At 33.4% G+C, this 25,112-nt stretch overlaps 1 protein-coding gene and 1 pseudogene across 6 annotated transcripts in view; both read left to right on the top strand.

Moving 5' to 3' along the window:
- The window catches only part of STAG2 (STAG2 cohesin complex component), a 116,105-nt gene that overhangs the window by 64,537 nt on the left and 26,456 nt on the right, over positions 1 to 25,112 (top strand). For 5 of the 6 annotated variants that reach the window (XM_067723520.1, XM_067723521.1, XM_067723525.1 and 2 more), the window contains exons 9-24: positions 620 to 693; positions 1,827 to 1,950; positions 2,744 to 2,842; positions 2,939 to 3,018; positions 7,620 to 7,727; positions 8,681 to 8,792; positions 13,104 to 13,221; positions 13,653 to 13,756; positions 14,790 to 14,882; positions 15,025 to 15,114; positions 15,705 to 15,908; positions 17,442 to 17,512; positions 17,840 to 17,927; positions 18,020 to 18,100; positions 20,223 to 20,315; positions 23,574 to 23,748. In XM_067723520.1, the coding sequence (XP_067579621.1) occupies positions 620 to 693; positions 1,827 to 1,950; positions 2,744 to 2,842; positions 2,939 to 3,018; positions 7,620 to 7,727; positions 8,681 to 8,792; positions 13,104 to 13,221; positions 13,653 to 13,756; positions 14,790 to 14,882; positions 15,025 to 15,114; positions 15,705 to 15,908; positions 17,442 to 17,512; positions 17,840 to 17,927; positions 18,020 to 18,100; positions 20,223 to 20,315; positions 23,574 to 23,748 (1,714 nt within the window). The remainder of the gene's footprint in view (positions 1 to 619; positions 694 to 1,826; positions 1,951 to 2,743; positions 2,843 to 2,938; positions 3,019 to 7,619; positions 7,728 to 8,680; positions 8,793 to 13,103; positions 13,222 to 13,652; positions 13,757 to 14,789; positions 14,883 to 15,024; positions 15,115 to 15,704; positions 15,909 to 17,441; positions 17,513 to 17,839; positions 17,928 to 18,019; positions 18,101 to 20,222; positions 20,316 to 23,573; positions 23,749 to 25,112) is intronic. The other variant, XM_067723524.1, reaches the window with a different exon arrangement.
- Positions 332 to 432, top strand: LOC137217735 (U6 spliceosomal RNA; annotated as a pseudogene).

The raw sequence follows: 25,112 nt of genomic DNA, 5'->3' as shown, positions 1-25,112 counted from the left end.
AAGTTATTTTACTCAAATCGTTTTTGTTCTTTTAGCAGGCACTAGTTAACATGACTTATTTTTCAGATGCTACAGACCAAGATAATGAAACATTGTTATGCTCTTTTGATTATATGTTATATAATATGTATTATAATAAACTACATAACAGATTTCTTTATGTACATTTATACAATGAAAATATGTGACCATTTAAAAAATTAGTCTACCAGCTAAACATTAAAAACCAAGTACAAATATTCCAGGTATTAAGGGACTGTGGCTACCTAATAGACAACAGATGTTAATTTTTGTATGTGGACACTTTTCGTTTAGTGGAATTAAGAATTGGGTGCTCGCTTCGGCAGCACATATACTAAAGTTGGAATGAGAAGATTAGCGTGGCCCCTGCGCAAGGATGACACGCAAATTCGTGAAGTGTTCCATATTTTTGTTGTAAAGCAGAAACTGACACACCACTGTAAAGCATAATTATACTCCAATAAAGATGTTAAAAAAAAAGGAATTGGGTGTAATAACCAAAACACCGAGAAACCTGCATTTGTGTTTGTAACAACTTTTAGATGTCCTTTTGGTTCTCTTCCATTACAATTGAAAAGAAATGATGTGTTCTTTTCAGCTTCAAGAAAATCAAGATGAAATAGAAAATATGATGAATGCAATATTTAAGGGAGTGTTTGTACATAGATACCGGTAAGTCAGGGCAGTTTTTTTAATGTAACTCTTATCCTGTTCAAGTTTGGATATTTAGAGGTTTAGGTAATATAAATTTAGTGGAAATCGTGTTAGAGTAAGATCAGTGTTAGAATCTAAGCTCTTCCACTGACTGAGACACTCTATGCAAGTTACTTAACTGCTCTCAACTTTGTTTTCTATCTGAAAATGGGGTAATGTTGTGCTTGACTTGTAGATGCCCAGAAAATGGAAGCTACTGCTGTTATTAGGAGTCAGGGTACAGAATACTTAATTGATTTTGGAGGTACTATGTTAGTAGAGACTGTACGTTCTGATTCCTGACTCTTTCCTCTTCCATTTGAATATTAGTGGGAAAAGCTGGATAGATTTAAGTGAGATGTTTCCCTTATTTTGAATGAGTAGAGGAAAGAAATAGGTAATCTTACCACCATTTCTGCTGTAACCTATTCTTTAAATGTTGGTGGCATGTTTATTTAACTTCTCCGTCATTTCCTTAACTTGGCAGTTATTGAATCAGGTTAATACTTCCTTTGTAATATCCCTTTGTCTATTCTTACCTTTTTATTTCTGTTGTCACCATTACCTTAGTCTGTTCCCTTGTCATTCTCATGCCTAGAGATTATTGCAGTTGTCTTAAAATGTTCTTTTGTTGCATCATTCTTCTGCTCAAAAGCCTTGAATGACTTACCATTACCTACAGGATGAATTCAAAATAATTTAGTCTGACATTCAAATCCAAATTGAGCTTGGCCTCAATATTAGGTGTAACTAATTCTCACCTGGAAAATATTATCTAACCAGACTAGTGTTCCTGCTGTCTGAACACACCATGCCCAGGAGGTGTGAACAAAGGCTGGGGTATGGCATGGTATATAAAAGGTGGGGATTGGATTCTGTTTGTAGGTTTATTTAACTTTAAATATTTATATGGTGATAATTATGCTTTGACAACTAGACTGTAAGCTCTTGGCATTCGGGGGCCATGCTTCAATTCTACATTTAAATCCCCAGTAATACTTAAGGTAGTGGTATATTCATAGTAGGTATGGAGTATTTGGTGCTGCTTAAATAAACCACAAGTCCTGTGGTATACTGGCACTAATATGCATAATTTTCCTTCCTCCATGCAGGGATGCAATAGCTGAAATCCGAGCTATTTGCATTGAAGAAATTGGCATTTGGATGAAAATGTATAGTGATGCCTTTCTTAATGACAGTTATTTAAAATATGTTGGTTGGACTATGCATGATAAGGTAAGATATGCCTTATAGACTGCTTTTCTTTTTACACATAGGCATAGCTATCTGCTGCTCTCATTCATAGTGACTTATCTGCATATAGGTAAAACTGGGAGCACATTCCTATAGGCCTCTCTCCTTTATTCTTTTCTGTCCGCTCCATGAAAATATGGTCTCTATCACATAAAGTCCCCTAGTTTTTTGAATCTTGGTGACTGATTTAGCCTTCAATCTTGAAACAATTTTTGTACTGAAACAATTGGATCATGTAGGCGATGGTGGTAGTGGTGAGACATTTCTTAGAGCAGTAAGAAGAATTCTTACTCTGTTAATATGTAAGTGCTCTATACATTTTAAAATTTCTTTAATTTTGATTCTCTTGATAAACATGTATCTTAGCCAGATTATAAGTTACAACTTGGCTTCTGACCTTTTTTATTTTTTTTTTAATTAATCTACCTTTCTCTTAGTCTGCCTCTTCACAAGCCTTGAAGTTCTTTGTATATATTCCTTACAAATATTAATTTCTGTAAAGGAAAACTTACTGTGAAATATGCTACTATCGTCTTTCACAATAGTATTGCTTTGAAAAAATTTTCATTTGACCCACAGCAGTAGTAACCCCAAAGGTATTTAGTTTTAAGTGTTTATGTATTGATTCCTATTTTTGCATTATCAAAGATGAGAGTTTCCGAAGAAATGCTATTGTATAGAACATATTTAAAGTAGAAAATATTGTAAGTATCTTGAATGTTCAGGTTGAAAATATGCAGAGTTTTAATGCATTTTCTCCTCTTGTTTCATTCAGCAAGGTGAGGTAAGACTCAAATGTCTCACTGCTCTACAAGGGCTTTATTATAACAAAGAGCTTAATTCCAAACTGGAGCTATTTACCAGTCGGTTCAAGGTTAGTATTACTCTAAGTATTTAAAAATTACCTGTTATTTGAAAGTATTTTTTCTGGCTTTCCCTTTAAGAATATTTTAATTATTTTTGTCCTTAGGATAGAATTGTGTCTATGACCCTTGACAAAGAATATGATGTTGCAGTACAAGCAATAAAATTACTCACTCTTGTTTTACAGTAAGTATGTTTTTTAAAAAATATTTATTTATTTATTTGGCTGCCCTGGGTCTTAGTTGCGGCATGTGGGATCTTTTAGTTGTGGCATGCAGGCTCTTAGTTGTAACATGCATGTAGCATCTAGTTCCCTGACCAGGGATCGAACCCGGGCTCCCTGCATTGGGAGTGCAGAGTCTTAACCGCTGGACCACCAGGGAAGTCCAACAGTAAGTATGTATTTATTGCATATCGCTAATGTCTAGTTATCTAAATAATACATTAGAATACTTGGTTTAAATTTATTTAGATCTAAACTTTAATAACTTGGGGTTTTACAGCAAGAAGTTTAATTTTTTCATGCAAAGTTGAGAAAACAGGAAGAGAGAACCATTGGACTAGAAAATTCTGAGCTAGGAATTCATGAGTTCTCATTCTCTTGACTAGTTTCCTTTCAATTTTACTGTCTCTAGATGCTCTTGAAATAAAGTTAAACACTTGAATGTGTTAAATATGCCTATCATATTTTGTCACTATTATTTTTTTAAGATTTTATTTATTATTTATTTATCTTATTTATTTTTGGCTGTGTTGGGTCTTAGTTGCAGCATGCAGGATCTTTGTTGAGGCATTTGGGATCTTTCGTTTCAGTGCGTGGGCTTCTCTTTAATTGTGGCGTGCGGGTTTTCTCTCTCTAGTTGTGGCGCGCAGGCTCCAGGGTGCGTGGGCTCTGTAGGTGTGGCGCACGGGTTCCAGAGTGCATGGGTTCTGTAGTTTGCGGCACGCGGGCTCTAGTTGAGGTGCGAGAGCTCAGTAGTTGTGGCGTGCTCGTTGCCCCTTGGCATGTGGGATCTTAGTTCCCTGACCAGGGAGCAAACCTGTGTCCCCTGCATTGTAAGGCAGATTCTTTACCACTGGACCACCAGGGAAGTCCCTTGTCACACTTTCAGAAATTAGTATTTACTGAAACTTATCTGTAAACAATCTGAATTTAAAACGTATTCTATTATGTTAAAATGTAAAAGTGATGGAATTAACTTTTTTCTTTTTAAAAAGGTGTGGTGATATATACAAGATTTACCATTTAAACATATTTAAGAGTACAGATCAGTGGAATTAAGTACATTCATATTGTTGTGCAGCCATCACCATTATCCATCTCCAGAACCTTTTTTATCTTCCCATACTGATACTCTGTAGACGACTGCCAAGTGTGATTTTAAGTCATATTGTCTACTCTTTATCTCTGAATTTGATTATTTTAGGTACCTCATATAAGTGGAATTATACAATATTTGCCCTTTTGTAGCAGGCTTATTTCACTTAGCATAATGTCTTCAGAGTTCATCCATGTTAGGTTATGTATCGGAATTTTATTCCTTTTTGAGACTCAGTATATTCCATTGTATGTATAACACATTTTATTTATTCGTTCATCTATTAATGGACATTTAGGTTGTTAACATGATCCAAATAATTGCAAAAGGGCCTTTTCAAAAAAAAATCATAGCATGCTAATTCTGATACTCATATGTATGGGAAAGTCATCATGTAAGAGTAGCCAGCAAAATTCTGATTAAAAACTAATGAGAGACGACTACCCGGTATGATTTTAAGTCACTATATTGTAAAACCACAGTAACTTTTATTATTATTAATTTAAAAAATTGAAGTATAGTTGATTTACAGTGTTGTGTTAATTTCAGATGTACAGCACAGTGTTTCGGTTATACATATACATAGTAGGTCCTTGCTGGTTATCTATTTTATACATAGCAGTGTGTATATGTTAATCCCAAACTCCTAATTTATCCCTCCCTACCCCTACCATAGTAACTTTTAAATTTTGGCACTAGTATGTGAATAGACAAATCAATGGCACAGAATAAAGAATAGAGACAAACTTAAATGCATCCAGGAACCTAGTGTAGGGTAAGGGTCGTTTCCTATCAGAAAATAAATGGTTTTGTGACACTTAGGTTCTATTTGGGGGGAAATTAAATTGGATTCATATTTTGACCTTATATAGAAATGATTTCCAGGTGGATGAAATGTTTAAATGTAGATAAATGAGACCATTAAAGTGCTAGATGAAAACTTAGGGGACGATTAAACATTTATATTTTATATGTAAACTGAGCAATGTCTTTCTGAGCATGACATGAAACCTAGACATTAAAAAAAATACTGAATTTTAACTACATGAAAAACTAGAAGAAAAAAACTAGAAATGTGTATATGACATAAAATATAAACAAACTCAGAAAACAAATGACAGACTGGGCAAATATTTGCATCATAGGAGTCACTTTCAATAAATCAATAAAAAGAACAGAAACCCAATAGGAAAAGAATCAAAAGTTAGGAACCACATCATAGACAGAAAAGAAAATAAAAATTTAAACATATGAAAAGTTGTTTAGCCATACTTAGAGATATGTATATTAAAATGAGACCATCTTTTACCTATTGCTTGACAAAGATACAAAATGTGTTTGGTAATACACTACGTTGGTAAGGCTATGCAAAAACAGACCCTTATACATTATTGATGGGACTATGAATTGGTATAACCTCTTTGGAGCAAAGCTTGGCAGTATCTATTCAAAATATAAAATGCTTACATTCTCTAACATAGTACTATTTGTAATAGAATTTTGGAAATATTCTAGATGATTATTAATAGAGGAAGAATTAAATTTATATATAATAACTAATAGAAGCACCTCATAGGGGTTATCTCATTTAATGCAGCAGTCCTGTGTGAGGAGCATGGTTATTAACGCCATTTATATGAAATGGACTACATTGCAGTCATTAAAAAGAAGGCAGCTCTACCTCAAAATTTAAATTAGGTGGTTGGGATTAATAATATACACACGACTATATATAAAATAGATAATCAACAAGTACATACTGTATAGCACAGGGAACTTTGCTCACTACTCTGTAACAACCTATATGGGAAAAGAATCTGAAAAAGAATAGATATATGTATAACTAAATCGCTTTGCTGTACACCTGAAACTAACACAACATAGTAAATCTACTGTACTCCAATATACAATAAAAATTAAATTTAAAAAAAATCAGAAAAAAAGAAGGCAGCTCTAGATACACTGACATTTTCTGAGAATTCCCTTAACTGGGGGGATTTTGAGCAGTCTTAACAATTGCATTTTTCTTTAATTTTTAATTAGATTTAAAAATTATAAATTATTATATGCACGTTATAAAAATATTGAAAGAATCCTGAAGTAAATAAGAAAATAATAGTATCCTACTTATAATTCTACAGCTTCTCCCCTTTTCCTCCGTAATACCCTGTGGACATCTTTTTTTGTTGTTTCTGGTATTTTAATGAAGGGTAATGGCCATTTTTGTTGATTCAGCCATGTATATACCTAATAACTGAAACTTGTCAGGAACATTCCTTATTGGTTAAAATGAGTGAACTACTACACATTTACTATAGTTTCACTGATTTGATTCAATATATATGTATATGTATATATTTTATTATAAGATGGCACAAGTGGTTTTTCCAAAAATGATCCAGTATTACACATCGAGTTAATTTAAATTAACGTGCTTTTCAAACTTTTAACATTTTGGTTTCATTTTTCTCAAAAAGAAGTAATACTTCCTTAGACATCAGACTTCTGGAAACCTTGTGCACAGCAGAAAACCAAAAAGGATCTGAGCTCCTGAACTAACCATCTACTATCCTTAGGCTTTTTTGTCTGATGGTGGTCCTATGATTCCTAATTTACATATAATGGTAAAAACCTAGATTGTTTATCTCACAGTAGACTAAAAGCATATTAGGAGGGAAAGAGGTGCCAGAGGTCAGGACTTCGAATGCAGAGTCCCACTATGGAAGCACCCAACAAGGTTTACCCTGGGGTATTGTGGTTGATGGGCCTAATAATGACTTTGATTTACCAAGATTTTGTTAGGTTTATTTTGTTCTTTTAAAATAAGGTCAGTAAAATGAGCACTGCATTTTAGTAAGATTTTTTTAATGATACATTGTAAAGGTCTTTGGCACTTAAATTTTAATTATTTGCTAAAATGCTTTTGCATTGCCTTATATGGTGTTTAATACATGGTGAATGAAGTGTTATTCTTCATTGTGAGATAACTGGGGTGTTAGTATATTTTAATGTTGCAATATTGTCTCTTGCCTAATATTACTATGAAATACATGCAAAATGTTCTTTGTGATTATTAACTCTAAGCTCTTAGCATACCACCACTTTTTTTCCTACGTTAGTTTATATTATTTTGTCTTCATTTCCCTTTAGCATATTTGTCACATTGTTATTTCTCTTAGTATATGTTTCATTATACTCGGTATTCACTCTAATTTTACCTCCCATTGATCTTAGATGTTAACAAAATACTCAGCTGTTTTGTCAGGGGATGCTTTTACTGATAGACAATAATGAAATAAGGTTGATTTCTTCTTTCAACAGAAGTTCTTAATGAAGGTTTTTTTTTTTAAACACAAGTTTAAAAGTGGATGTGTACTATTTTTTAATGTGTGAATATGAATTTTTGTAATCAGTATGCTTAAAATTACAACATTACTTTGAAAACTGCTATTGCTTATTTCTTCTTAGGAGTAGTGAAGAAGTTCTTACTGCAGAAGATTGTGAAAATGTCTATCATCTGGTTTATTCAGCTCATCGGCCAGTAGCAGTAGCAGCTGGAGAATTTCTCTACAAAAAGTAAATCTGTATTTCTGTTGTTCATTTGTCTAAAGTATACTTTAATGGAAGTAATTTATTGTGTTATCATTCATATTAAAATATATATAAATATAACTTATTAAAAATTATTCAGTACTGGTCTTAAGCCTATTTTTGCGTTACAAAAAAATATTTTTCAAAATAATAAAAGGTTTTACTTCGAGTACTTTGATAACGGTTTGATATAAGAACCACAGGAATCCTTTAGTCTCTTTTCTTTTATGTTGCTGTTTAACACCTCAGATTAGGTAGTATAGATAGTGTGAATATCTAATCACCGAAAATATTTAGTAAATGTTATGTAATGGCTTTTAAAGAGAACAATTTGAACCACTTGGACTAAATTGTAAGATTTTAGATTGTAAAATCTTAAAGATTTTATTAAAATGCTCATTTGGGGTGAAGCATTTATTAGAGTACATGATGTAAAACATTTACACTACAGTTTTCTATTCATTGTTATCCAGTGATAATTTTGTTGTTTATAAGAAAGAATGATCATGATACCCGTAGAAAGAGGCCACTAAGTTCAGACTTTGGGATAAATTGTGCAAGCAGGATAGAAGGAAAAGACGTGTCATTTTTAAAGAGAAGAATGTTTATCATAGATTTATGTGCATAAATGGTATAGGTTAGTCATTGTGATACTTTTATAAAAAGAAATGCTTGCTTAAAATGCAGTAAGGGTTTTAAAAAGAAGTAATTCACAATGCAACTAACTTGAGAAGTTAATTTAAAAGGATTTAGAAGTACCACCAAGTGTGAAATGAAAAAGGTTTATAGCAATTACTTAGTATAAAGTTGGAAAATACTGTACCTACCCAGCTCCCATGTACCCCTTTGTTAAATGCTTAAATATGGAATTCAGACAGTTCTTTTTAAATTAGGAAATTTTTGTTTTAAAAGTAAGTATTTTGCATATATTATCATAGGCTCTTCAGTCGTCGAGATCCAGAGGAGGATGGAATGATGAAAAGAAGGGGACGACAAGGTCCAAATGCCAACCTTGTTAAGACATTGGTTTTTTTCTTTCTGGAAAGTGAGGTTAGTTGATGTTCATGTTAGTACTTACGTTCAAAACAATTTGGAGGTGGGGTTCAAATGATGTAAATCTTAAAATCGTCCAAATATCACAGTGAGTGTTGGATAAAACAGAGTTCTACCAATTCCACACCAAAAAAATTTTTTTTCTGTGTTAGTAAGATACTCAAATAGTATATTTATATGTAGTGCTAAGAGCATGAATTTTGGAACCAGAAAGACCTGATTACCGATTGGGCTTCCCTACTTATTATTTGTATAACCTTGATTCAGTTACTTAATCTTTCTAAGCCCATTTTCCTTGTAAAAATGTGGATAATAATTTCTTAGATAACGCTGAGATAATCCATGTAAAACTCTTAGCACAGACCTAGCATTTTGTTAGTTCTCAATATTTGGTACCTGTGATTATTATTGTTGTTGCAGATACAGATTTACATTTAACATCAGCTCTTTTAGGTCTCCCTTAGGTTGAAAACCTACCTGTTCACCAGAATTTGAGAGGGCCCAACATACATTTTTAGTATATGTGTATTATTTAATCAGTGTTAGGGCCTTTTAATTAGATTTTCTAATTGTTTCTATATATAGAAATACAGTTGGTTTTTGCATATTGACCTCTTATCTGCAGTTTTGCTAAATTCACTTTTTAAAGTAAGTTTTTAATAAAATTCTTAGTATTTTCTATAATATACAATCAAGTCATTTGCAAATAATGATGATTTTACTTCTTCCTTTCCTACATTTATGCCATTTTTTCCCCCAGCCTTATTGTACTGGCTAGGGCATCCAGTAGAATGTTGAATAGAAGTGGTGAGAGTGAATAGCTTTGGGTTGTTCCTGATCTTAGGGGAAAAGCATCCAATATTTCAACATTAATTACGTTTTTAGTTATAGGTGTTGCGTAGCTATTTATTATATTGAGGATGTTTCCTCCTATACCTTTTTTTGCTGAGAAGTTTTTTTTAATTTTATTGAAATATAGTTGATTTACAGTGTTGTGTTTAATTTCTGCTCTGCAGCAAAGGGACTCAGTTATACATATGTATATTCTTTTTCATATTTTTTGTTATGGTTTATCACAGGATACTGAATATAGTTCCCTTGCTGTACTAGGACCTTGTTGTTTATCCATTTTATACATAATAGTTTGCACCTGCTAATATCCCAGACTCCCAGTCCTTCCCTCCCCCACCTCTCCACCCCCTTGGTAACCACAAGCCTGTTCTCTATATCTGTAAGTCTGTTTTTGTTTCATAGATATGTTCATTTGTGTCATATTTTAGATTCCACATATAAGTGATATATGGTATTTGTCTTTCTCTTTCTGACTTGACTTCGCTTAGTATGATAATCTCTAGGTCCATCCATGTTGCTGCAAATGGCATTATTTCATTCTTTTTTGTGACTGAGTAATATTCCATTGCATGTATGTGTATGTGTATATACACACACAAACACACACATATCTTTCTTTCTTTTTTGGGGGGGGGGGCGCCCCGCAGGGCATGCAGGATCTTAGTTTCCTGACCAGGGATCGAACCCATGCCTGCTGCAGTGGAAGCATGGAGTCTTTTTTTTTTTTTTTTTTTTTTTAGCATCTTTATTGGAGTATAATTGCTTTACAATAGTGTGTTAGTTTCTGCTTTATACCAAAGTGAATCAGCTCTACATGTATCCCCATATCTTTTCCCTCTTGCGTCTCCCTCCCTCCCACCCTCCCTATCACACCCCCTCTACGTGGTCACAAAGCACCGAGCTGATCTCCCTGTGCTGTGCGGCTGCTTCCCACTAGCTATCGGTTTTACATTTGGTAGTGTATATATGTCCATGCCACTCTCTCACTTTGTCCCAGCTTACCCTTAACCCTCCTCGTGTCCTCAAGTCCATTCTCTAGTAGGTCTGCGTCTTTATTCCCATCCTGCCCCTAGGTTCTTCATGACGTTTTTTTGTTTTGTTTTGTTTAGATTCTGTATATATGTGTTAGCATACGGTATTTGTTTTTCTCTTTCTGACTTACTTCACTCTGTATGACAGACTCTAGGTCCATCCACCTCACTACAGATAACTCAATTTCGTTTCTTTTTATGTCTGAGTAATATTCCATTGTATATATGTGCCACATCTTTATCTGTTCATCTCTCAATACCACATCTTCTTTATCCATTCATCTGTCAATGGACATTTAGGTTGTTTCTATGTCTTTGCTATTGTAAATAGTGCTGCTATGAACATAGGGGTGCATGTATCTTTTCAAATTATAGCTTTGTCTGGGTATATGCCCAGGAGTGGAATTGCTGGATCTTATGGCAACTCTATTTTTAGTCTTTTGAGTGGCTGCATCAGTTTACATTCCCACCAACAGTGTTAAGTGGGATCCCTTTTTTCCCCACCCTCTCCAGCATTTATTATTTGTAGACTTTTTAATGATGGCCATTCTTACTGATGTGAGGGGATACCTCATTGTAGTTTTGATTTGCATTTCTCTAATAACCCGTTGTGGAGCACAGGCTCTGGATGCGCAGGCTCAGCGGCCATGGCTCACGGGCCCAGCCACTCCGCGGCATGTGGGATCTTCCCGGACCGGGGCACGAACCCGTGTCCCCTGCATCGACAGGCAGACTCTCAACCACTGCGCCACCAGGGAAGCCCAATGAGCATCTTTTCATGTGCCTATTGGCCATCTGTATGTCTTCTTTGGAGAAATGTCTATTTAGGTCTTCCACCCATTTTTTGATTGGGTTGTTTGTTTGATATTGAGTTGTATGAACTGTTATGTATATTTTGGAAATTAAGCCCTTTTCAGTCACATCATTTGCAAATATTTTCTCCCAGTCTGTAGGATGTCTTTTTGTTTTGTTTATGGGTTCCTTTGCTTGCAAAAACTTATAAGTTTGATTAGGTCCCATTGTTTATTTTTACTTTTATTCCTGTTGCCTTAGGAGGCTGACCTAAGAAAACATTGGTGCGATTTATGTCAGAATGTTTTGCCTGTCTTTCTCTTCTAGGAGTTTTATGATGTCTTGTCTTATATTTAAGTCTTTAAGCCATTTTGAGTTTATTTTTGTGTATGGTGTGAGGGTGTGTTCTAGCTTCATTGATTTACATGTGGCTGTCCAGCTTTCCCAGCACCACTTGCTGAAGAGACTGCCTCTTCTCCATTGTATATTCTTGTCTCCTTTGTCAAAGATTAATTATCCATAGGTGTGTGGGTCCTGAGACATTGTATCATGAATGGATGTTGAATTCTGTCCAATGCTTTTTTCTTCATCCCTTGAGATGATTATTTTATCTTTCATTACATTAATATGATAAATTATGTTGATTGTTGTTTTGAATGTTGAATCAACCTTGCATTCCTAGGATAAACCCCTACTTGGTCATGATCTGTTATCCTTTTTATATATTGCTGGTTTTAGTTTACAAATTTTTTGAGAACATTCCCTCCATGTTCATGCAGGGTGTTGGTATGTATATATATTTAATTGTAACGTCTTTGATGGGTTTCGGTATCATGGTAATGCTTGTCCCCTAAAATGAGTTGGGAAGCTCTAGGGCCATTTTAAGCTTCACAGAATGAAGAGAAATGATTTAGTTATATATTGAATTGATAAGTAATCATGTATTTTGTATTTTAAGTAATCGTTACAACTCCCATTAAGTTACAATAAATTTGTAGTATATTTTATAACTGAGAGTAGTTCACCCATGTAATACAGTTGGCCCCCCATATCTGTGGGTTCTGCATCTGTGGATTCAGCCAACAGGGGATTCAACCAATAGTGGATTGAAAATATTTTTTGAAAAATTCCGGAAAGTTCGAAGAAGCAAAAGTTGAATTTGCCATATACTGGCAACTATTTACATAGTATTTACATTGTATTGGGGTACTATAAGTAATCTAGAGATGATTTAAAGTATATGGAAGGATGAGCATAGGTTATGTGCAGATTACACCATTTTATATAAGGAACTTGAGCATCCTCGGAAAATCTGACAGGGGGTCCTGGAACCAATCCTCCTTAGATATAGAAGAATGACTGTATTGAGTCAGGTACTAAATATGCATGCATATAGTCTCTTCAAAAATAATTTTCATGTGAATGATTTAATGATTATTGTGAGAAATGTTACTACCTAGCAGGGTTTACTTATACATAGCAAGCTAAGGCAGTTCTTCTCTGTCCTTTCTTCCATTTGACCTCAAAAAACAAATTGTTTGAGTTTGCACATGGTGCCAACAAAGCTTCCATTCTTTTGATTAAGGCTAGTATGATATTTGTCTAAGAGCACATTGCTCTTCTTAAATTTTAGTTACATGAGCACGCAGCGTACCTTGTGGATAGCATGTGGGACTGTGCTACTGAGCTGCTGAAAGACTGGGAATGTATGAATAGCTTGTTGCTGGAGGAGCCACTTAGTGGAGAGGAAGGTAAGGATGTTTAATTATGGTATTTTTGTTGTCTAGATAATTTTGAAAATAGAGTTTACTTATTCCATTTCTTTATCTTTTAGCATTAAAATAATGATTCAAAGTCTTTGAATAATTTTGTTTTCATACACATGAATATTATGCTATGTAGAAGGATATAATTGCTGTCAATATTCTTTATTTTGTTTTATTATATTTTATCTTTTTGTATCTGTTCATATTTTCATTTCTCAAATTGTGGAGCAGTGTTTTACAGATTTGTAATGCTTAGGAGGGTTTAACTTGTTCTGAACCTTTTTGTGATATAGTAATGGGATTTTCTTTAGTACATTAGGTCAGATTCTGTCACAGGCAGAAGGAACTGTTATGTAATATTATAAATGGCATATAAAGAAAAGAAATAGGTTAACTTTCTGATTTTTTTCTTTCAGCGCTAACGGACAGACAAGAGAGTGCTCTGATTGAAATAATGCTTTGTACCATTAGACAAGCTGCTGAATGTCATCCTCCTGTGGGGAGAGGGACAGGAAAAAGGGTATGCCAACATATTTTCAGTATTCTAAATTATATGTCTCTTTTTCAATATCTTTTTTAAAGTTCTTTTTTGTAACCATATAATCAAATTTTTGAATCTTAAATTTTATTTTTCAGGCGATCTTTGCTTATAAATATGTGTTAGAAGTAAATTTTAAAGCATTAGCAATTTGCGAAATCCACGTTCCTTCCATAAGATACTTTGTGAGTTAACTACAGGAGATGCAGTGGTTGACAGTAACTACAGGAGATACAGTGATTGACAGTCCCTGCCTTTAAGACCGCATGTTGTGCAACATTTTAGAATGGTGTATTTGTCTGTTTTGGTTTATTTATAGATTTGCTTTCTTTTAATAAAAGTTAGAAATAAAGACAGGATAATCATTCATTAATATGGGGGAAATTCCTATTTCCTGGGACATGATTTTAATGCATTATTTCAAAGTTCACATATATTTGTATTGTAGACCAGAGTTGCACAGGCTTTCAAACTTTGTGAAGCACAAAAATACATTTTTATATTGTGACCTTGTACACATCTATATATATGTGTTTGTGTATAACTGAAACAGAATTTCATCAAACAATACTGCAACTTAGGTGATGCATTCTATTTTCCTTTGTTTTCTTTTCGTGTTTTTTTCTTGTTTTTCTAATTGCTGGTCGTTACTTATGTTGATTTCATAACTCATGGATCATGGCACAACTTATAGTAGACTGAAATCCTACTCAGTCCTATTATTATATAAACTCCTAAACTACATTTCCTAACTGCTTCTCCTTTCATCCAAAGGTAGAGTTAGTTAATCTAATTGGGTATTGATTTTGCCTCTAGACCTATTCAAAGTGTTGCTATTTTTAAAAAATATAATGTGCAAGCTATTCTCTTTGTTACTTTTGGGTTTCAAGTTTTATAGTAGAAATTCTTGTATCCATCATTACTTATTTTGGATATCTTAACTTAAAGTTGAGCACCTAACAGTGTCAGTGGGCTTATTAATAAATACTTAGAAACTTTGTTGTGTTAACCTTAGGTGCTAACAGCAAAGGAGAAGAAGACCCAGTTGGATGACAGGACAAAAATCACTGAACTCTTTGCTGTGGCCCTTCCTCAGTTATTAGCTAAAGTAAGTTTGTGTCAGTATCAGGAGTGTTACTAAGAAATTACAAGTTTTGTTTGGAAGTGCCACACAGAATTTTGCACTAATCATAATATTTACTTACCATTATTGTGATGTTTTTGACATGATTTTTTTTTTTATTTCAAAGTACTCTGTAGATGCTGAAAAGGTGACTAACTTGTTGCAATTGCCACAATACTTTGATTTGGAAATATATACCACTGGACGATTAGAAAAGGTATGGTGTTTCTGTGTATAAAAAACCTTGAAGAAAAATCGTTAACTTAGTTCATCCCATCATATTGTTTATTTATATTTTTTGAAATATGTTTTTGTAACTTTTAATGTAAAAGGAAACCTGTATCTTGTATGCCATACATATTTTAGATAAGGTGGATTTATTAGAGAATGGCACTAATGAGGTTTCCCTTTGATTCATGCCCATGTCCGTACCATCATTGCTAGCCATTATGTGACTGTATCACTGATCATTTATGGAGATCAGGGGTGGGTAACTAGATAATAACAATTGCAAAATGAAAGCAGCTAATATCCATTAAATACATTTACTGTGTTCCAGGAACATATGTATTTATATGTATTAACATCTCACCAAGGTCCTATGAGATAGGTAATACTATTCCTGTTGAAGTTGGGGAAATAAGTTTGGGTGGGTCAGTGCATTTATTTATTATGACTAGAAGAACTTAAAGTATGTCCTACTGGTTGTAAAGTTACTGTGTTTGAAGCTGTTCATCCCAGTTGTGTAGTCATTTTATGCCTATCATATATACCTTAGTTTTAATGAAGAAAACTTTGATTTTGCAGCATTTGGATGCCTTATTACGACAGATCCGGAATATTGTAGAGAAGCACACAGATACAGATGTTTTAGAAGCATGTTCTAAAACTTATCACGCACTCTGTAATGAAGAGTTCACAATTTTCAACAGAGTAGATATTTCAAGAAGTCAACTGATAGACGAGTTGGCCGATAAATTTAACCGGCTTCTTGAAGATTTTCTGCAAGAGGTATATATTACAAGTATTTTGTCAGCTGTGCCCCATTGCGCACCCCCCCACACCCCCCAGAACCAAATTAGTCACTAGTCTTGGTGATAATCCCTAGCAGTATGTTGAAAAGTCATTCAGACTTTTTGTTCTATGATTCATCGTGATACTATTATTCATCCACCAAAATAGGAAGGTGGCAAGAATCTGCAACTAAGAGAGGGTGAAAGCAAAGCTAACATCTTTCCCCTTTTTTTAATTTAAAGAAATGATCTGGGAAGTTTCCAGGGTTTAGTTGAACAAGAGGCTGTTAGGGAACAGGGTGTTAACAGAACAGAAAAGTTGAGCTAGACTGTGGCCACGTAACCTCAAAAATTGGGGTATTTCTTAACATTTTGGAAGTTTATTTATGGTCTTTGATATTATAAAGCCTTGATAAATTATAGCCACTGTCGACTTTGTTGTTCTGTTGTATTTCCAAAGAGGCTTAAGTGTGGTGCTCAAATACACTTGTATTTTTATTGTGATTTTTATCTTTTCTGGAAAGGTACACTTAACAGTTTAATTGATTTGCATAAAGTAAAAAGTTGTGATTCTCAGATTAATGCATTTAGCCTTTTCCACATCACTTTTGTCATTAATGCTGCAAAAAATGATGTGGACTTTTGTAATTTCTAGTTACTTTGTTTAGCAGTTACTTCTTTAACTTTCTTATTTCTGTGTATAACATTTCATGCTTACTATGTTTTGCTTAATTGGAGGTTTGTGCAAATATGTTGATGTACGAATGATCACATTCTTAAAAATTGTAATGGCTCTACTATTGGCTGGATATGATTCTGATTAGGACAAGTTAATTTAAAATCAAACTATGGTTTGTTAATTAAGTTTAATTACTTACCTTGTATAAAAATTGATGGTGAAAAACAAGCATTTTTTTGAGAGACCTGGGGTTTAATACAGTAAGTTCGATAGTATTTTTAAAAATTTGTAAGTTTCTTATAGTGAGACTCATAAAATTGTCAAAAACTTAAGTTACTCTAAATTGGAAAGTTGATACCCAGAAAAAGGATTAGTATATCTAGTCCTTATGCAGAGGATTTTTTCCAAATTAATTTTAATTGGTCTGATATATCTTTCTTGAGCACTATGTTTCATTTACTTAGTAGATTGTCCTTTAGGTATTATCTTTTATGATCTCTTGCTTGTCCTCTAATATATTTCTCTTTATTGTCCCAATGCATTTATTACTGTGAAAGAGTAGATGTCTTCATTGTTTTGTGTCAAGATCACTTAAAGGAAAAAAGGAGAATGTCATTCAGTTTTTCTCTCTTGGGTATAATGTATCTGTTATAACAACTCTATGTTGACCCATTATTCTGGCCACATTGCTTTAAATTTGGCCAGGTTTAAGTATTGAATGACAAAGTTATTTTGTGGTTTTTAATTAGGTTATTCTTTATTTTCAAGGTGTGGAAATCACCAATGTGATAGCCTAAGATTTTTCACTTTTGTGGTTATTAATGTTTAATATGATATAATTAACATTCATAGGGCGAAGAACCTGATGAAGATGATGCATATCAGGTATTGTCAACATTGAAGAGAATCACTGCTTTTCATAAGTAAGTTGAATCTTAAAGTTTCTGATTTCTTAAAACTGTAGCAAAATCAGAACCAAATTGCATGTTTGGGGATTATAGTGTCAAATTTTTTGCTGGATTTCTTGTGCTTTTGGGAAAAAAGTACTTGATAGAGTCATGTTGTGAATTGGGGAACAACAAATTATCAACTAATATACTTTTTAAAAATACACATTTTTTTTGTTGTTCTTGTGGGCGCATGTTAGAAAGTTTACTACATTTTACTTTAATAGTATTCTTTTAACACTCAAGTCCAGAACAAATGTGATTAAGCTTAACTTTTTAATATAACTTAATTCTTTTTTACAGTGCCCATGATCTTTCAAAGTGGGATTTGTTTGCTTGTAATTACAAACTATTGAAAACCGGAATTGAAAATGGAGACATGCCTGAACAGGTTTTTATTTATTTACAAGTTACATATTTAACTTTGAGAAAGAAGACTTGTGACTTGTAAAATTTAACTGTATTCTCTTTGTTCTTTTATAGATTGTTATTCACGCACTGCAATGCACTCACTATGTAATCCTTTGGCAGCTTGCAAAGATAACTGAAAGCAGCTCTACAAAGGTTTGTGGTGGTTCAGTGGCGTCTTTTTTTATTAAATAGCATTAACTTTTCAGCAAACTTAAACATAAGACATATCAATAAAATCTTGCTTATTTCTAATCTATTTAGGCATGTTTACTTTTAAAAACAGTCATTTGTAGTTGTATATTCAGTGAAAGAACATTAATATGTTTTGTTTAGGGTATGATTCTAAATTTAAAAAATCACATTTATATGTGGCATAATTTATGGATTTCCATATCATTCTCAAAAGTACTGGGTACATAAAGAACTACAGATTTTGTAAATCATGACCAAGAGCCTTTGAAACATACAGATACAGCTATTGGGTTATATAAATTAATTATTACAAACCACCTGTCCCTAGATCTTATGCCTCGTATTGTTTTGGGATCTCCTTATTCATACTCAGGATCTCTGTACTGATGTTCCAAATTCATGATAAATCACCTTCTGGTTGAGTGTAATGTGCCAGCTACTAGGTCATAGAACTTTCAGATTTTTATCTGTAGTGGTAATCCTTGATGTGTTTAGTAATTGAACTAAACAGTACTGCCTTTTCATTTGTAAATTAGAAACTTAAACTTCGTACTTGTAGTAGTAGATGTTGCCTTAAATATTATTTGGGCACATTTTTATAAATATTAAGTAATTTTTGTAAGCTATAGAATTAGCTGTTCATAGTTATTTTCCTCAAAAAGGAATCCTCTTGATAATCAGTTTGTTTTGCATAATTCACAGAATAATTTTAGAATTTTTTTGAGGTTTTTAAGCACAAGATGCAATTATATCTACAAATGGATGTTTTCCACCTTGAAAAGACAATGTAGTACTGTTGTTAAAATAGTGTACTTTTTGTCAGACACCCAAAAAGTTTAATTCAATATCAAGCTTGCAGTAGGAACAGTGACTGTATTAGCAAATATAATTGCTCACCTAAATCAAAAGCATTGAGTTACAAATTAACATGGGAAAAAAGGTAATACTTTTAGTAGAGGAAACAGGGTAAAAATGAAGGTTATTAAATGCAAAAATTATTTCTACTGAAGCTTGGTTGAGTTTTCTTCACCAAATCAATCTCTAAGTTAAACCTGTTTTTATTTAACTTGTCTATTGCATATACCAAATATGTACTGATACTCTATCGTTTGGCATCCAGTATCAGGAGACGGGCCAGAGGTTATGCCTTAAATAAATTAGTGTGGCTGATCTTTATAAAGTAGTTTTCTATTTTAAATTAACTGATGTAAATATTTAGAAAAAGAAAAAAAAGATTCATCCTTTTAGTGTAGGTTAAAATTTTTTTTTCTTAAGTGGAGTAATACCACAAAACTAATTTTTCTTTGGTCCCTCTCTGTTTTTAAAAAGCACAACCACTATCCTACAAATGAAAAATGAAACATGCTGTCCCTTTTTTATCATTTATTTTATTCCATTCATCAGTCAGCCACTCATCAAATTACAAAGTGAGGATGGAACATAAATCTTTACTTGTTAAGCATTCTGAGGTAGTGGATTTATATGGATAGCCATATATAGTCATATAAGTTTTCTCATTCTAAAGGACCCAGATCACGTAGGATATTATCCGTTAATATACCTGGTATTTTTTTTGATAAAATTGTATTCTTATATACAGATGCTTTTTCTATATGGTGATATTTGGCTTTGAGTGAATATTCTAACACTCAGCTTTGTGAAAACATATATTTACTACACCACCAGTATTTATATATTCATTAATGATATGCATGTACTAATAGTCTGAGGATTTTAAGTACTAGGCCTACAATATTAAGTACATAGTAAATTAAGTGTATTACAGAATGAACAGAGAAATGGAAATTGAAAAAGGCTGAGTTAAAGATGATATAAACAATATTTTTAGATGTCAGCTAATTATCATGAATATACCTGGTGTTTTTAAGCCTGCAATTTGTTGAGATTTTAAAAGTGGTTTTTGTTTTCCTTTTTGATAAATAATAAAGATTTTAAATCTAATATACAAGCAGAGTTAACATAGTTAAATATATGGTGATGTTTTATGTAATTTAAAATATCTTAAATATTGAATGAGTTTTTAATACAGTATTTTAAAATGCTCATGTTAAATTTTTTCAAGGAGGACTTGCTGCGTTTAAAGAAACAGATGAGGGTATTCTGTCAGATATGTCAACATTACCTGACCAACGTGAATACCACCGTTAAAGAACAGGTTAGTAATTACTATAGATAGCAGTCTTTTGTAAGCAACCCTGAATAAATATCTGAACTAATATAGAAAATTTAAGAAATACTGAAATTGGGCAAAGTAGAAATATCTTGTATCTGTCTGTATATATACTATGCTCAAAAAATAGATTAACATTAATTCCATGTGGGGCATTATAGATTACCCGCATATTGCAGTTATTCTGTGTTATTGTTTCTTTATGCCACACATGGTAAACAGACCCATATATACAAAGTAGGTGTATGCAGTTACATAAATTATTCCTGAAAGCAACAAGTATAACAGATGTGCCTCAGGGAGGAAAGGTCCATCTGGTTTTGTTATCTCAGAGTACTATCAGATGTTGGCATTCCTGCCCATTCCTGATTGTGTGAGTTATTTTTTCTTATGTGGACTTTGAAATAAAAATTTTAATCACTTCCGTCTTCAGAGTGTTACCTTCCCACCCCATATGCCCTCTTGATTCCATTGCTGCCAAGCTTCTCAGTCTGGAAATACATTGTTACTTGGTGCCATGGGTAGTTTTCCCATCTGTAAAATAACTTCTGATCCTGGGACCAAGAGCCTATTTAGTTTTGAACTGTAACAATAAAGGACTTGGGACATTTTCTTCTCTACAATTCAGATAAGAGGGACAAAATTTCAGAAGGTAGTAAAATGAGTTTATAGTTAATGTCTTAGAATAGGATTTCAGTGAAGTATACACTGATCTAAACTTAATACATGAAGTATTACTTGATATATTTTCATAGGCCACCAAGATACTCAGCTTAATATTCCGTATTTCTTACAGTGTTAGCACATAATTCCTTATGGGTTATTGTGTGTAATCTCCTTTATATATAATCTGTTGTTCAGGCCTTGGAGATTAATTATTTGGTCATTAAATAGCCTGTGTACTAGTCTTCCTACAGCTTCCAGGAATATGTCCTGGTTAGCTCACAAGACCTGTCAGTTCACCTAATTAGTAAATGTCACCACGCTTATCACTGTGTATCCTTACTGTGTATGTTGCAAAAGCTTTTGTAAACTCAAATATCTTGATAGGTATAAATTATTACTATAGTAGTAAAATGAGAGGAAGAGACCAAAAGAAGAGGTAAAAGCATAGAGAAAAAAATAAATGTGGTTAGTTCCAAAAAGGCAAAGCTATTATTAAAATCTGCTTTGAGGTCTATATTATAATCTGTCCTTCTAGTAGTAGTCTTCCATTAAATGTAATTTTCTGTTGACTTTGTGATCACAAAATTTTATTTTCCTTATCCCTTCCCAACAAATAACTAAATTTTTTCCAGTTACCTTCTGACTACTTTTACCAGTGTTTGACTCTATTTAAAACTCCTGGCAGAGTTTTTTTTTAACATCTTTATTGGGGTATAATTGCTTTACAATGGTGTGTTAGTTTCTGCTTTATAACAAAGTGAATCAGTTATACATATACATATGCTCCCATATCTCTTCCCTCTTGCGTCACCCTCCCTATCCCACCCCTCCAGGCAGTCACAAAGCACCGAGCCGATATCCCTGTGCCATGCGGCTGCTTCCCACTAGCTATCTACCTTACGTTTGTTAGTGTGTATATGTCCATGACTCTCTCTCGCCCTGTCACAGCTCACCCTTCCCCCTCCCCATATCCTCAAGTCCGTTCTCCAGTAGGTCTGTGTCTTTATTCCTGTCTTACCCCTAGGTTCTTCATGACATTTTTTTTTCTTCTTAAATTCCATATATATGTGTTAGCATACGGTATTTGTCTTTCTCTTTCTGACTTACTTCACTCTGTATGACAGACTCTAGGTCTATCCACCTCATTACAAATAGCTCAATTTCGTTTCTTTTTATGGCTGAGTAATATTCCATTGTATATATGTGCCACATCTTCTTTATCCATTCATCCGATGATGGGCACTTAGGTTGTTTCCATCTCCGGGCTGTTGTAAATAGAGCTGCAGTGAAGATTATGGTACATGACTCTTTTTGAATTTTGGTTTTCTCAGGGTATATGCCCAGTAGTGGGATTGCTGGGTCATATGGTAGTTCTATTTGTAGTTTTTTAAGGAACCTCCATACTGTTCTCCATAGTGGCTGAACCAATTCATATTCCCACCAGCAGTGCAAGAGTGTTCCCTTTTCTCCACACCCTCTCCAGCATTTATTGTTTCTAGATTTTTTGATGATGGCCATTCTGACTGGTGTGAGATGATATCTCATTGTAGTTTTGATTTGCATTTCTCTAATGATTAATGATGTTGAGCATTCTTTCATGTGTTTGTTGGCAGTCTATATCTTCTTTGGAGAAATGTCTGTTTAGGTCTTCTGCCCATTTTTGGATGGCAGAGTTTTTATAAAGCTCCTCAAGATATAACTTCATCCAAAAAAAAATATATATATATATATAACACTTCAGCTTTATTGCTTTATTTATTTGTTTATTTATTTAGCTGTGCCAGGTCTTAGTTGTGGCATGTGGGATCTTTAGTTGTGGCATACGAACTCTTAGTTGCAACATGTGGGATCTAGTTCCCTGACCAGGGATCGAACCCAGACCCCCTGCATTGGGAGCGTGGAGTCTTAGCCACTGGACCACCAGGGAAGTCCCACTTCAACCTTATGTTTATTATACTGTCAGGTTTGCCTGATGATTAGTAAGCAGACCCACACTTGGTTATGTTTTTTTTACTTAATCATCACATATACTGACAATGAGAAGTCCTATAGATTTTGTGATCTCTCTTCTAAGAGATCTTCTAGGAGATATTCATCTTCTTGGTATAAGTGTTTTTCTTCCATAGAAGAAAAGAATGGTACCAAGTTTATACATTATTTGATATTTGAGAATGTATACCATGAGACATTGTGGTATATATAGTGTAAAGGGTGGGGTTTGGAGTCAGAAAACCTGAGATTGAGTCTTGATTGCATGTTTTGATGATGTTAACATATTGTACAAATCACTTAAAAAATTAAAAGAAAATTGCTGAAAATTAAAAAATATTTGTGAAATTATCTTGCAGTTAGTAAGTCACAATGCAAATATCAGTAGTTATTGTTGAAAAAATTACACTCTTCACTTTTAAAATATTAGGAAAATAGTAGACATTGCTTTTCTTATGAGTTTCAAATATAGAAAGTTGGATTTTATTTCCACATTAAATATGTAAGTTACTTGTGGCAGTTCGTGAGAAACTTTGGTTTATGGCATGCTATCCTTTTTTTTTATTTTTTTTTTTATTTTTATACTAGGCCTTCACTATTCTATGTGATATTTTGATGATCTTCAGCCATCAGATTATGTCAGGAGGGCGTGACATGTTAGAGCCATTAGTTTACACCCCTGATTCTTCATTGCAGTCTGAGTTGCTCAGCTTTATTCTGGATCATGTCTTCATTGAACAGGATGATGACAATAACAGTGCAGGTAATTTTATTGCCATCTTTTTGTTAAATCTGTGTGTCTACTATAAATCAAATTTAATTAACAGCAATGTAAAGTGTTACACTACTGTTTGATATTTTATTCTTAAAACATGAAACACAGGTACATTTTCCAGTGCAATTTGTGTTCATTGCTTGTAACATTGTAAAGACAATGTGGTATCACAGAGCATAGGCTTTGGAATCAAATCTTTGTTTCTCACTAGTTGTGAGCTTGTTTTTCTAATTTGTAGCTACCTTACAGAACTGTACAAGTTAATTAAATTGAGCAAAGTGACTAGTGTAGTGCCTGGGCATGTAGTAGGTAGGTACTCAACAAAATTTACTTCTCTTTCCCCTTAATCATTGGTAATACCAATATTCAAGTAATTAGAGCAGAATAAAGTGTTTCTTTAAATGACCTTTTTGTTGTATACTTTCATAGCATAATTTTTCTGTAAAAGTCTGGGGCAGTACAGAATGTTACAGGTAAATAATCAAACCATCGTTGCGTAGTGTTAAGTTACTCTTCGCACCCTAATTGCATACACAGATGCCTTACGTGAACAAGAAATCGTGGAAAAACAGATAGTATTTGGTGACTTCTTCTGGGTTTTTTTTTTTTCCCAATTTGAAGTTAAACTTGAAGGATATATAACATCAGTATGTGTATGTCCATACATAAACTGACACATCACTGCAAAGCTTTTAACTATATATAATTCTAGACATGGCTTGTAGCTTATTTTTTATCAATAGAGAGCTTTGTTCTCAAGTATTAGAAACTTAACCAGAACAGAATTGAGAAACCTAAGTAGCCAAAACAGATATCAAAATCCATGTACTAAAGTTTATATACTTAGAATTTTCCACCATTCACTTTCAGCTGTTGGTTTAGTTACACTTTATTTTTAACATTCCTTTGACATTTATTGGGCAGCAGGCAGTATACTAGATGCTATGAATATCAAAAAAATGAGACAGGGTCTTTTCCTTTAAGAATTCAATTCAAGTGGAAAAGACATATCTAAAAACAAGTAATTATAATGTAATCTGACAAATAATAGAGGTAGGTACAAAGTGTTGTGGGCATGTAGAGGAAGTTATAACTGTTCTGTAGGAGTCAGAACACCACTGAAATAAGCTAACATCAGAAATGGATCCTAAAAGATGAGTAGGAGTTTTTAAAACTTCTATAGGAAAACATAGTTATATTCCCAACACTGATACAAAATTGGTTTTGGTCTATAACCCTTTTGTTAGTTGGGGACTACCTCAACTTCATTTAGATCATAGGAAATAGGAATGAGAATAAGCTTGCCAATACTCCTAAATTTTCTGGGAGCTTCCTGGAATTACACTTTGTCT

The sequence above is a fragment of the Pseudorca crassidens genome, chromosome X, assembly GCF_039906515.1.
Source record: "Pseudorca crassidens isolate mPseCra1 chromosome X, mPseCra1.hap1, whole genome shotgun sequence".
Taxonomy (NCBI): domain Eukaryota; kingdom Metazoa; phylum Chordata; class Mammalia; order Artiodactyla; family Delphinidae; genus Pseudorca; species Pseudorca crassidens.
Note: the sequence above shows the minus strand (reverse complement) of the source record. Positions and strands in the feature narration are given on the sequence as shown.